This window comes from Moesziomyces antarcticus (assembly GCF_000747765.1).
Source record: "Moesziomyces antarcticus DNA, scaffold: scaffold_v10010, strain JCM 10317, whole genome shotgun sequence".
Lineage (NCBI taxonomy): Eukaryota > Fungi > Basidiomycota > Ustilaginomycetes > Ustilaginales > Ustilaginaceae > Moesziomyces > Moesziomyces antarcticus.
In genome coordinates, this window is record NW_014639000.1 from 280,958 (window position 1) to 294,111 (window position 13,154).

The window sequence follows — 13,154 nt, forward strand, 5'->3', positions numbered from 1 at the left end:
GGTTGATTGATCAAGGATGCGGCTTGCATGAGCTTTGACCGTCTGCCTTTCGATCAGGATCACTTCCTCCCGCTCTTCTTTTCTAAACCACGAAGGGCTGGCAGCTCTGCAGACATCACCATGTCGTCCGCACCGCCAAGAGCCACGGTCGAGGATTTCGAGGACCCCGACGACCCCTACGCCCCTTACCAGCCACGGCGGAGCGGACGCAGCGGCTCGAGGGGCGCACGATCATCCACAGCCGCTTCGAGCTCCAGCACCTCGCAGACCTCTTCCAGATCCACTGCTTCGTCTTCCTCCACACACGCATACCCGAACGATGCCCGCTCAGCCGGCTCGTCTCGGACGTCCGATATGCGCAGCAGCTATGGCCAGAACAGCACAGCCTCGGACATCTACGAGCGGTCTGCGTCGTCGGGAACACAGGGCTCCTTCCCACGAGAGGGCGGCGATGAAGAGCCTCTCTTTGGCGGTCGGCCCTTCCGAGACGCGCATGACCCTTCCGCAGCCGCCGAAGCGACGTCGGGCGACCCGAGCCGAGCTACGGACAAGGAGTATCTCTACGCACTTCTCAATGTGCCTTCGGATGCGTCGGCAGAGGCGATCAAGGATGCCTACCGCGCACTCGCCGTAGTGCTGCATCCGGACAAGCACAACGACCCCGCCAGAAAGAGCGCCGCCGAGTCGCGCTTCCGCGAAGTCCAGCGCGCCTACGAGATCCTCTCGGATCCAGAGAAGCGCACCGTCTACGACTATTTCGGAGAAGAAGGGCTCAAGTCGTCCTGGTCCGTCGCCGTGCGTGGTAGGAGCCCGCACGAGATGCAGGCCGAGTTCGAGAGGGAGCGCAGACGCAAGCAGGCCGCCGATGCCGAGGCGCTCGTCAAGAGCAAAGGCGACTTTACCGCACACATCGACGCCACCGCGCTCTTCGCTCCTGCAAGTCGCATCCCGCGTCGCCAACCATCTCAGCCTCGAGTGCCAGCGGTCGGCAAGGATGCCCAGCCTGGCGTTGCCCCCGATACCTCGGCTGACGCTGGTATCGCAGCAATGCAGGGTCTGGGTGTCGCCGGCTTCCCACGCACCGTCACCATGGCCGAGCGCATCAGCCGCGTCGGCTGCACCCAGCTCATCGGCAAGCACGGCTTCGAGACGCAGGTCACCAACCGCACCTCGGCCACCTTTTCCGGACAGATGGTCAGTCGCAACGGCCTCGGCGGCGGCAACCTCGTCGGCACGCTCAAGACGCACTGGTCGCCGCGCCTCTTCACCGAAATTACCCTCTCCTTCCTTCGCCCGCAGATCATCACCACCAAGGGCCAGTTCACCCTCGACGCCAACTCGTTCTTCTCGTGGCAGTCGACGATGCAGACGTTGCTCATGCCACCCACCTTCAACCTCACCTACGGCCAGCGCCTCTCGTCCAAGTCGACGCTCACCGGCTTCACCACCGTGCGCAGCGGCACCTACAGCCTGCTCGGCTGGGGCGCCGAGGTGCCCGGCCAGACGCTCGTGCGCCGAGAGCCTGCGGCTGTGTCCGTCGGACTCACCAAGCAGATCGGAGAAGGACGCGGCTGGACAACGCAGACGAGCATCTCGCCCGTAGACCAGAACATCTCGGTCGACTATGCGCTGCCCGTGCTCGGCGGCGTCAAGCTGCGCAGCGGCTTCAACATCGGCACTGGCTCGGGCCTCTCGGCATTCACATCCGCCGAGCGTCGGCTGACGGAAAACGTGCGCCTTGCACTCGGCCTCAACTGCGCCTTACCCGTCGGCGGCGTTACGCTGCGCATCAAGGTCAACCGCCTCGGCCAGAAGATCGCGCTGCCCATCCTGCTCGCGCGCGAGTTCAGGTCGGATCTCGTGGTGCTCTTCACCGTTGTTCCGGCAGCAGCGTACACCGCGTTGCACTGGGGCGTGCTCGAGCCGCGCAAGCAGCGCCGCCTGCGAAATCGGCTCGGCGAGCTGCGCGCTGCTAATAGCGATCTCATTCTCGAGCGGCGACAGGCGGCGCTCGATGCGCTGGCGCTGCTGCGCGACCAGGCCTCCAAGAAGGCGCGCTCCGAGCTCGCCCGATCGGGCCTCGTGATCATCAGTGCCGTCTATGGCCGGCGCGATGCCTTCCCTCCCGCGCTCGACGCTGGAGCGGACGCGGCACAGGCAGCCTCGCAGGTGTGGTCCGAACCGCCGGCGCTACCGGTAGACAACGAGCAGGCGGATGTGCAGAATGAGGCGTACTGGGATGCCACCATCGCCGTGCAGGCGCTCGTGAATCACTCGCAACTCATCGTGCCCGCCGCACGCTCCAAGTCGTATCTGCTCGGCTTCCACGATCCGGTCATGGGCGAGAAGAAACACCTGCGCGTCACCTACGCCTTCCGCGGCCAGCTGCACCAGGTCCAGGTGCAGGACCTCGCCGAACTCGCCATGCCCATGCGCATCCACCAGCTCTCCTAGCCCCCCTCACCACTCTCCGTCAACCACCACTTGTATGCTCGTGTAAATTATAATGTCGAGGCATGAAACCCGCGTTGATTGCAGTCACGATCGGAGGACCTCGATCCACGTCTTGATCGCGTCCTTGTGAGCAGATTCTTTGCCCTCGTCGTTTCCTAGCTCAGATGGGTCGAGCAGTGCAGCCTCTACACTGTGCCAGATGGCGGGCGTGCTCGGTTCGAGACGGACGAGCTTTCGCGCCAGCAGATCTTCCACCTGAGCCGAAGTGAGTCCGAATGCACGCGAGCTCAAAAGAGCCGCCACCGACTGGCCTGCCCTGGCTCCATTCGACTGCGAGTCGTTCGCAGCATCCCCATTGACGCCGGGAAGAGGCGGTGTGGTCGGCTCGTCATCAAACAGGTCGGCAGCGGACGAGTCCTTGCGCAACCCGTTGGACTCGGTGCTGGTGGCCAATGCAAAGATAGCTTCTGCCGTGCTGGTCGTGGATGTGTCGTGGCTGCGCACAGCTTCGGCCGCACGCGCGAGGCTGAGCACGAGCGCAGTGGTGCGCAGCGTAGCCTCGACGTTCGACTCGTCGGCGAGCTGGACGCGCTCAACAAACATCAGTGCCGGATGCACCTCGTTGGCCTGGGGTGCCAAGAGGCACAGCCACGTTGCAAGCGCCTTCTGCTCCGCAACGCTGTGTGCTGTCAGCCCGCGTCCCTGGGCACCCATGAGCCGATCCAGCGTCGAAGACGCCGCATCCGGCCCACACAGCATCGTGATCGTCTCCGACTCGGCAGTCACGCTTGCATGCTGCTGCGCCACAGTCTGGTTGGCGAGTGCACGCAGCCATGCCGAGTTGCGCCGGCTCAGCAGCTGCGCCGTGACGCCCGTCGCCTCCATGCGTGCCTTGAGTGAGGCCATATTGAACGTCTCGCTGCCGACCTCGAGCGTTGCCGCTCCACCCGCCTCCACCGCCTGCACGAACGCGTCAAACGGCCGTGCGATCAGATGCCGTACAATCGCCGGACACGCGTCGGTATCGAGCAGCAGCGCCACCACCTCGAGATGCACCGTACGCGAATTGGCGTTCCTCGGCAGCCCGTTAGCCAGCGTTCCATCGCTCGATGGCACATCGACCACGGAAGCCTGCAGCCCTGCTTCGGTCAGCACGTCGAGGATGGGCTGCAACGGCACGCGCGCGATCTCGGCCAACAGCCACGCCAGCGCCCCCGGCAGCGTAAACGACAGCAGGTCCTGTAAGAAGTAGCTCAGCCCGCCACGCAGCGTCTCGAGATCGATGACGCCGTGCACGCACGCGCCGATGCTCTGCGCAAACAGCAGCGGCGCCAGCCGCAACAGCGTCGTCGGCGGCGATGCCTGGATGAGGTCGTCCGAAATCCCCTCGTTGCCAAACAGCGCGTGCACCCACCTCCCCACCAACCCCCTCTCTTCCTCTCCCAGCGCAGCGAGTGGGTAGCACACCGAGGCCGACGCCAGATACGACGCCAGAAACGGTCGCCCTCCCGCTGCCTCCGAGGACCCCGTCGTATCATCGATCTCCATCTCTCCGCTGGCACCGCTCGTGGAGCGCGAGATGCGCGAGGGCGCCACAGAGTAGCGGTAGCACAGCAGCTGCACAAACAGGATGATGTTCGACAGTGTCGCTGGCTCGTCGCTCGTCTGACCCAGATCCTGGTGGTCCAAAATGCCCGCCAGCGGATGCACGAGCTCGGCAGGGTCGATGTAGAGCATGATCGTGTCGAGCATGGCGCCGCCGTGCGTGGCGTCGTCGCCGAGCGCCCTGCACCACCTCGCGATGCTTTCGAGGTCGTGCTGCTCGAGCCAGGCGTGCACCTGCACCACGAGCTGGCGCGCAAAGCTAAAGTGCGTGCCCGGATCCGATGCCACGCGCTGCAGCAGCTCCATCGGATCGTCGGTGGGCACGCGCGTCTCGAACAGCGTGTTGAGTGCCAGTCCCTCGAGCTGCGCGTCCATGCGCAGCGATTGCGCGAGGCTCTGAACCTCGGATGCGAGCTTGTGGCCCTCGGGAAACTCGTCGGCGATGGCCTCGGGCCGCGCAAGCGAGTGCTCGATGCACGCACGCAACAGCCACGCCTTGATCGGCTGCGACGGCGGCGTATCCAGCCCGACCACATCCATCTCGGCGCCTGTCGTCGCATCGGTCGCCCCATTTGCGACTGCAGGCTCGCTGACGGCCGTCTCGCACACGTCCAGACGGGCGGCCATGACGAGCAGCGCTGCGCGCAGCGCACACTCAAAGCGCACATGCGGGGCCTCGACGCGCTGTCCTCGCAGCGGCAGATCCGGATGCACATCCAGCCACTGCTCGAGCTGCAGCACGATCTCGGGCACCATGCCGCACAGCGCGTTCCTCCAGATCGCCGCGTACACCTCGGCGCCCTTGAACGCCGGCGGCATCTCGACCACGCTCGCGCACGCATCGATCGCCGCCACCAGCAGCTCAAAGTAGAACGCGGTGAGCGACTTTTCCAGCGTCACCGACGGCGCCGCTGCCACCCTTCGGGCCAGAAACAGCGTCTTGATCGCATCGAGCTTGGCGCTCCACGCTGCGCGCTCGTCGACGACCAGATGCATGAGCAACGCCATCTCGGGCTCGACGGGCGCCTTGTCTGCCGCCGTGGTGGCCGCTGCGTCCAGAAAGTGGTCCCAGGTCGCTCGTCGCTGCGCATCCTGCATGGTCTCGGCCTTCTTGCCGCGCAGCTGCGATGTCGATGCGGTGCTCGACCCGGCGAGCGATTGGGCGAGCTGGTGGATGACGCCGATCTGGCTGCTCAGCGAGCGCAGCAGCGCGATCTCGTCCTTCCATGCCGGGTTCATCGAGTGCAGCACCGTCTCCACGTCGGCGGTCGCCGCCTTGCATTCCGACCGCGTCTGCTGCAGCAGAGGAGTGTCGGCCGCGGGCTTGTCTTTGGACGCCTGGAGGGTAGAGAGGCTCTGGATGACGTGAGCGAGGAGGCTCGAGCCGACGTTCATGAGCACGGTAATAGCAGCACGCGGCGCAAGTAGGTTCTGCGGCGCAGCGATGCTCGCGTCCGCTGCCAGCGCGAGCAGACGCAGGTTCGACACGATGAACCGCAGCGCTGCGGGTGCCACCTCGCTGCCTCTTGTTGGCTCTGCCGATGGCGCTGGCGACACGACGGATGCTGACGAAGACGGATCCTGGACCTCCTTGTCGGCGAACAGCCTTTGCAGTAGCGCCAGCAGCGACGGATCTGCGACTTTGAACGGCGCGTTCGTCTGAAAGGTCATGAGGAGTCCTTGGCCGATGACCGAGGACACGGTCTCGATGGCGGAGACCTTTGTGGTTGCATCGTCGACGTGGGCAAGCAGGTAGAGTGTGACGGTGATGGCGTCCGTAACGGGGCCCTGGTCCGGATCGACGCCCGAGCGGGTCGCACTTCCATACACGAGTGCCTGGAGGTACTCTATGAGGAGCGGGTCGATAAAGTCCTGCGATAGGATGTGCTGGACGAGGCAGCTTGCTGCGAGCGAGGCTGCCAGCGCCGGGTCGACATCTTCACCGCGCGACTGCTGGGAGGATTGGATGCGCCGTGTGAGCTGATGTACGAGCGCAAGCCAGCTCGACTGCGACAGGCGCCGCGAAAGAGCTTGCAGGAGCAGCTTGCCGAACAGCTGCTCCGGGTCGTCCATGGTGCGTTCGCCTGCACGTGCGGCGGAGGGCGGCTGAGAGGATGGTCGAATTGTTTAGCGAATCATCTCATGTAGAGATAGCGTCCTTTCCGTGCTTCAGAGACCGCCGAGGGTGTGCTGGCAAAGTTCACGAAGAGTAAGATGAAGTGGAAAGTGGAGAAGGCCGGTTGCACCGGCGTGTTGGTGCGGAAGAACTAGAATTGGCTTTGCGGTCGCTGAAGCTGTTGGTCTGAGCCCTTCGCCGATTCTCTTCCGTCCAGAATAAGGAGTCTAACACTGTCGAAAAATCGCCCACCTGTCCCCACCCTCATCCCACCACACATCCCCACTTTGCAAAGTCAGGCGGGAACCACATCCAGAATCGAGTCTGCATTTGATCACGAAAAGGCGAAAGAGTGTACATGAAAACCGCATGAAGGCGGCCTAGTCCCTGATGGGCTTGGCACCGCCAACGACGCGGCCACGCACAAAGACGGTGGCGATGTTCCTGTCGTCACCGGTGAAGAGCCACTTTTCAAAGACATCGGGCAGCGTGTCGTCCTCCTCGACGAAGCAGCCAGGGTTGCCCGTGTATCCGGACGGGCCCCAGTGCGAGGTGGTCTGCACGAGAAGCGCATCGAACTCCTTGCCGGCCTCGAGCGATCCGATCCGGCTGGCCATGGCGCACACCTCGGCGCCGCCGAGCGTGGCGAGATAGAAGAGAGTGGCGATACTCAGCGGGCCCTTGGTGAAGTCGACGGTGGACTTGGACGTCATCGACGATGCGGGGTCCTGCACGGACTGCTTCGCCTCCACCGGGTTGAGATTCGAGGTGGCGATCGAGTGTGGCTTCCTCGGCTGGTACTGGCCGGCCACAGGCGGGCCTGGATACCTGCCATCGACGGGCGGAGCCCCGCCAAGCGGCTGCTGCGCCTGCAGAGCCGCCTGTTCGCTCGTGGGTGGTGCGGTTGCGGCGAGCTCCTCCGCCTCTTCCCTGGCCTTGGACTCGGCCTGGGCTCGCTGGAAGGCAAGCACCTTGGCCACTACACTCGCTTCGCGGATGGCCGAGAGCATGCCGAGACCGAATCCTCCGGAGACGTCGGTGCCGAGACCGACCTTGATGCCCATGTTGAGCATCTCGCCCACGCGCGAAGCGCCCGAGCGCAGGTTGAGGTTGCTGGTGGGGCAGTGCGACACGCCGCACTTTCGCTTCTTGATGATGGCGAGCTCGTCGGCATCCAGATGGACCGCATGCGCCAGGATCGTGCGGGGGCCGAGCAGCGAGTAGTGGTCGTACACCGAGGTGTAATTCTTGGCGAAGGGGAAAAGCTGCTTGGTGAAAGTAATCTCGCCCTCGTTCTCGCTCAGATGCGTCTGCACGCGTAGCGTGGGGTCGCGAGAGAGCAGCGCCGAGATGCCGGTGAGCATGGCGTCCGTGCACGAGATGGCGAAGCGCGGCGTAAGGATGGGCTGCACGAGGGCATTGTTGAGCTCGCGCTCGCGCTGCCTCGACGGCGTTGAGGTGCCGCTCTCGCGGGCGGATCGGATGCTGCTGCTGCTCGGCTGCCTCGCTACGGCGACGCTCGAACGCGAGATGGGCTTGAGCGAGGATGAGACCTTGGCAGACGAGGGGCTGCCGTTGGTCTCGGAGGGAGGCTTGCTACCGGTGGGCGACATGAGCTCGTCCATGGTGGCGCTGAGTCGCGCGATGCTGGCGTCCATCTCGGGCGAGGTGCTGTGCAGATCCGCAGGACTCATGGAGGGCGACGACACGTCGGGGGGCTGGCCGTACGGCCTGAGGCTCCTGGTGAAGCGAACGAACTCCTTGGTATCCTCGATGGACTGCGACGCATTCTTCTCGATGTAGTCGATGGGCGAGTTGCGGTCCATCTGGCACTTGCCGACGAAGGCGCGCTGGCCGCGCTCATTGCAGATCTCGGCGAGAATCTTGGAGGCCTCGAGATGCAACGTGGCATAGTAGCATGCGGTGGTGGTGCCCGAGTCGATGAGACGCTGTACGACCGACTCGTACGTCTTGCGGGCGTACCTTGCGTCTTCGAACCTGCGCTCACGCGGGAAGGTGACGTGCTGGAGCCAGTCGAGCAGCTCGTACTGCTGACCGAGGCCGATGTTGGGCACCTGGCAGGCGTGCGTGTGGGTATCGATGAAGCCGGAGCAGAGGAAGCTGCCGGGCGGGAGGCGAGTGAGCTTGTACTGGCCCTGACGCCAGCCGTGCTTGTCGAGGACGTGCTTGATGAGCTGCTGTTCGCGGCGGGCAGCTTCGTCTTGCGAGGCGTCGAAGGACGACGAGGCGGCGGCTCGCGTGGGCACGGCAGGCGGCGGCATCTCAAGCGAGGTGAGCTCTGGAGCCTCGGGGAGACTGGAGCGCGTGGATCCAGGAATGGGAACCGGAGTGGAGGAGCGGTCATCGGCGGCATCGGCGATGGCGGTGCCAGTAGTGCTGGTCGAGGCGGAGGTGGAGGACTCGGCGGAAGGGGATGCGGCGGACGCGGTGGCAGCAGCGTGGGGAACCTGACGTTCGAGAACGTCGAGATCTTCCAAGAAGCGGATCACGCCGCCCGAGCCGACGCCGAGCAGGCCGCGCTGGATGATGCTCAGGTCGGTTGCGGACCTAGAGCTGATGATGGCACCCACGAAAACGCGCTTGGGCAGCAGATGCGGCGCAGGCATGGCGGGTCGGAAGTTCTCCGAGGCCGACGTCGGGTATCCATTGCCACCGAACGGCGGACGAAGATTGGGGCGTGCGATGGTCATGATGGCAGCAAGGCGAGGCTACGAGTCGGTGGCGCGCTTCAGCTGCGACGAGGGTCTGGACGGCTGTGCCGCGAGAGCTGGTCCGAAAGAGCTGCTTGCTGTGTGATGGAGATCGTCAAGTCGCTCGATAGCAGCGTGCTGAGCGTGAGAGTCGAGTGATTGGCGCACACGGAGGCGTGGGAGTGTGTGCGAGCGAGCGAGTGACAAGCGGATAAGAGTCACAATGGATCTGTGCGCGTCACAGGGTCGAACGTGGACGAGCCGAGCGCTATCGGGAACGCTCCGCTGCAGCAGCCAAGAAGAGCAATTTCAGCTCTCTTTTTTCTTTTTTTTTCCTTGGGACCGCGTGGAGGGGATGCAGACGCAAAAAAAGAAAGATAGGTTCTCGCAAAGAGCCAGTGAGTCACTGTCGAGCGCAGAGTCGGAGGAGCCGTTGCGATGAGCGCAAAGGCGGATCGAAGGCAAGAGCGAAAGAAGAAGAAGGAGCAAGACGTTCAGGGGATGGCGCCGAGCAAACACGGTCTATATCTAGCCTTGAGCGATGCCCTGGCTCCATGGGCTCCATGGGGACTCCTCGCACACACGAGATACAGCGAGGAGAGGCCGTCCAATCAGAGTTGCTTGGGGGAAGATGCACCCTGTGCGAGGGCTGCTTGGTGGGGATGGCCGTGCGGGGGGTGCCAAAAGAGAGTGTGCAGCAGGAGGGCTGCCAAATGCAGGCCAAGGTTGGAGAAGTCAATTTTTACGGCGATGTCCGAAGCTTCCTAAAAACAAGGTCGCGCTGCGCTGTGGTGCCGCTTTGGCTTGGCTTGGCTTGGCTTGCCCAGTCATGAGCTCTGCTTTTCCGGCTCGTCTAGATACATGGAAGCATCTGGTAGTCACTCGGCTGCCTTAGTCGTACGTCGGACGAACACATCCGTAGCCCATATGCATCTTGCGGCGAGCCAGTGTGACTGTGCTGCTGTCTAAATTAATTGCGGTGCCTGCTGCAAGTGGGTCAATCGACACCTCTGTGCAAACATCGGAGAAGGCCGAGCCGTATCAGCACGTGAGCCTTGTCTTGCCTTCGGCACCTCTCAGATGATGAGATCAAGGGAAGCATCGGCTCCGATACCGATGCTTCCGATCGGCAGCAGGCTCAATCCTTCGCCGGTAGTCAACTGCTCGGCCGTCCAGCTGCTGGTGAGAATGCCAACTGGTGCTCATCCACCTGCGCTCCCGCATGAATCCCGTCGGGCGGCCAGAACGACAATGCACTACGTTGCTCGAAAGTGGATATATTAAGTATGTGTACAAAGGCAGAGAAACAATGGTGCAGATGGCTGATGCTATCGTAGGGTGAACCGGGAGTCCGGTTCTTTTGCGGGTGGGGTGGACTTGGCGTCCTCAGGTGTAGAAGAACGCTCGACTCATGCGCGGGTGGAGAGGGCCTCGGCTTGGGCAGAGGCGGCTGCCTTGTCGCGCGCCTCGTCCTTGCGGGCGAGCTCGGCTTCACGCAGCTTCTTCTCGGCCAAGTTCTTCATCTTGAAGTAGTCCTTGTGCAGACCGCATTCGGTCTTGCCCGCCTTGTCCTTCCACCTGCCTGCGCGCTCGCCCGAGTCGCCGGAGCCTGGCAGCGCAGTCGAGTGCCAGTCGCCGATCGACTTGTAGCCGAGATCGAGCAGCTCGTTGTACGGCACGGCGTTTGCCTTGGCGTACGCATCCACCTGGCCGAAGGACCAGTTCATGAGCGCGTTGACCTTGATGAGGCCCGTCTCGTCCACCTCGACCGCGTTGAGCGAGGCCCGGTCAGCGCCTTGCGAACGACGACGTCCCGTGAAGACGGCGCGCACGCCGAGCTCCTCGTACGCACGACGCGCAGGCTCGACCTTCACGAGATAGTCGTACGTGTCTTCGTCCTTCTCCCACAGTTGTGTGCCCCACTTGTCCTCGAACTCGCGCACGGTGGTGGTGCCTGGTGGGTAGTAGACGTGCATCTCGGCGTTGTAGTGCTTGGCAGCCTTCTGGGCGAGGTCGAGTGTCTGGGGAAAGTGGTAGAGCGTGTCGACAAAGATGAGCGGCACGAGGTGGTGGTCAGGACGGCCCTGCTTGGCGGCGCGCTGCTCGCTGATGCGCGCAATCATGTCGACGGTGATGCAGCCGGTGATGCCGAACGCCGTGGTCTGGTAGAGACCGGGCAGGTTGTCGATGGCCCACTCGATGATCTCGGTCGGGTCGGCCTCGCCGAGCTTGCGGTTGATCGCCTCGAGGTTGGCAATCACGGCGCGGATCTGCGCCTCCTGCTCGGCCTGTTTGGACGATTGTGCGACTTGTGCTGTGGTCATGATGGATGCTGCGTGTTGTTGTGACGAAGGGGCGGGTGCGTTGTGTCGAATGCGGATCGCGAGCTGTCAATGTTTTTGCGTGTCGAAGTGATGGAGAATGGAATGAAAGGTCGACGACGAAGAGTATAGAGCTGAGGATGTGCGAAGGAAGGGGTGATGACGATGTGGTCGAAGGAAGAGGAGGTGGGAAGGGTAGGTTCGAAGGCTAGGTAGTTTTGAGGCCGTGCGGTGCAGAGCGGGTACGGGCAGACTGGGGCCAGTCAGAAGAGCACGGTCAGCACTGGCTACTCTGCTACTCTGCAGGGGAAGGGGAAGGGGAAGCGCTTCGGGGATAGCGAGGAGGAGTGACAGGCAGTGGGCATTGCCAAGCGGATTCATGCCGCGCCGAACGCAAACCGTAGGGGGGTCCGGAAATTTTTTCCCACTGTGGAGCGCTCTCACGACCCAAAGCAACGCATCATGGTGTCGTTCGACCCACCGCCCTGACATCAAGGCGGCGCCGCTTGCGAATTGATCCACGGCATCCCTCAAGGCTCGTTGCTTGTCTTGGACTGGAGTCCAGTATGAGCAATGCTGCGACTCTGGGCAGCTGGGCAGGTGCGCATGCACGACTCCTCTTCGGCACTGCAGAGGCAGTGTGAAGCCGGCTGAGCATCGCCGCGACCGTGCTGAAAGAGCAAGGGCTCCGTGTGTCGATCGAGGCGCCAGGAGCGGTGTTCAAAGTGCGGCGGCGGGGCAGCAGCGGCTGGCTGGTGGGGGAGGTAGAATTTCTGTTGCTGTTCAGACGGCGAACGAAGGCGGCAAGCCGTGGCGGCGGCGCAAATGGACTGCAGGAGGTCACGTCACGTCAAGATGATCAGGATGGCGTGCTCGACAGCTTCCGCTCGCCGACACTTCTTCTCGGCAGAGCCTCCACCTCCGGGCTGAATGATCTCGGACTTTTCGATGGATTTGAAATTGAGCCCGATTCCCCGATACGAAGCGTGGATCTCGGGATCGAATTAGGATCTTTCCATCGGGCGATTTGGCGATTTCAGATTGCCGGGCATCCTGGCGAGGTCCCGTGCTGGCGGGTCGGAGGACGCGCCGGGTCTGGCCTCGCGTCATGGAAATTTTGGGTGAGCGAGGCAGAGCAAGGGTTGGTCTTTCTGCTGAGGCGACTGCGCAATCACAATTTTGAGCTGTTGCTCGCACGGGCTAGAAAAGGCCGTGCTTGCCCTCGCCAACGCATCCATCTACAGCTGTTCGAAAGGTGCCGCCGCAGTCTAGGCTCCCAGAAGCTACAGAAGGTCGTGTGAGCTTGAGCTAAGCGGAACCGGCTGCTTGGATCTGGTGGAGACCCACTGGCTGGTTAGGGGAGACACGCAAGGTGCATTTGTCGGATGTTGCCAGGATGCCACTGTGTAGCAGTGCAGTACCACAGGTGGAGCTGCTGGAATCGCGCTCGGGTCGGCATGCGCATATGCAACTGCACCTCGGAGCAGATGTGCGAGATGGACGGACAGACGAGCTGCCAGTGTGTGAATGGTTCTGCGGTCTCGGAAGGCTGGGCGCAGGCATCCGCCGAATTGACTTTTCTGTGAAATGCAGCGCAGCCATACGGCAGGCATGCGCATATGCATGCGCCTATGCACGCGCACCCACTGTGCAGCTACAACGCGCTGTTTATTTCTGACCGACTTCTGACCAGCCCCTGAGAGCATGTCGTTCCTCCTTGTCGGCTCTTCCGACTGCTCTCTAGCGGCACTCGTCCGCAAAGCAAGAGAGAAGCACAGCAGCAGGTGAAAGACGCAGAAAGTTGGGAACCGCCAGCTTTCGGGAAGAGCGAGTGTAGGATGCGCAGAAGCGGCTCTGACACGAGGCAGCCAGTCTACTGTAAATCGCGAGCTGCTGCAGTGAAATTCAGTGTGTCGGTCGGAGCCTCATTCGTCTCCGAAGCGTCAA

General features: G+C 63.0%; 5 protein-coding genes across 5 annotated transcripts; 1 reads left to right on the forward strand and 4 right to left on the reverse strand.

Annotated features, from left to right (window-relative positions):
- Positions 1-120: 120 nt before the first annotated feature.
- Positions 121-2,454, forward strand: PAN0_010c4027 (DnaJ-domain-containing protein; the record flags this gene model as incomplete). The annotated part of the gene is made up of 1 exon (XM_014800482.1): positions 121-2,454. The coding sequence occupies one exon, from the start codon at positions 121-123 to the stop codon at positions 2,452-2,454; it is 2,334 nt and encodes a 777-aa protein (XP_014655968.1).
- An 84-nt stretch (positions 2,455-2,538) lies between these two features.
- Positions 2,539-6,132, reverse strand: PAN0_010d4028 (uncharacterized protein; the record flags this gene model as incomplete). The annotated part of the gene is made up of 1 exon (XM_014800483.1): positions 2,539-6,132. The coding sequence occupies one exon, from the start codon at positions 6,130-6,132 to the stop codon at positions 2,539-2,541; it is 3,594 nt and encodes a 1,197-aa protein (XP_014655969.1).
- A 423-nt stretch (positions 6,133-6,555) lies between these two features.
- Positions 6,556-8,886, reverse strand: PAN0_010d4029 (guanine deaminase; the record flags this gene model as incomplete). The annotated part of the gene is made up of 1 exon (XM_014800484.1): positions 6,556-8,886. One exon carries the CDS (start codon positions 8,884-8,886, stop codon positions 6,556-6,558), a length of 2,331 nt encoding a protein of 776 aa, XP_014655970.1.
- Positions 8,887-10,295: 1,409 nt separating this feature from the next.
- Positions 10,296-11,210, reverse strand: PAN0_010d4030 (phosophoadenylyl-sulfate reductase; the record flags this gene model as incomplete). Its single annotated transcript, XM_014800485.1, has 1 exon — positions 10,296-11,210. The coding sequence occupies one exon, from the start codon at positions 11,208-11,210 to the stop codon at positions 10,296-10,298; it is 915 nt and encodes a 304-aa protein (XP_014655971.1).
- Positions 11,211-11,737: 527 nt separating this feature from the next.
- Positions 11,738-12,317, reverse strand: PAN0_010d4031 (uncharacterized protein; the record flags this gene model as incomplete). The annotated part of the gene is made up of 2 exons (XM_014800486.1): positions 11,738-12,037; positions 12,189-12,317. 2 exons carry the CDS (start codon positions 12,315-12,317, stop codon positions 11,738-11,740), a joined length of 429 nt encoding a protein of 142 aa, XP_014655972.1.
- Between the last annotated feature and the right edge of the window lie 837 nt (positions 12,318-13,154).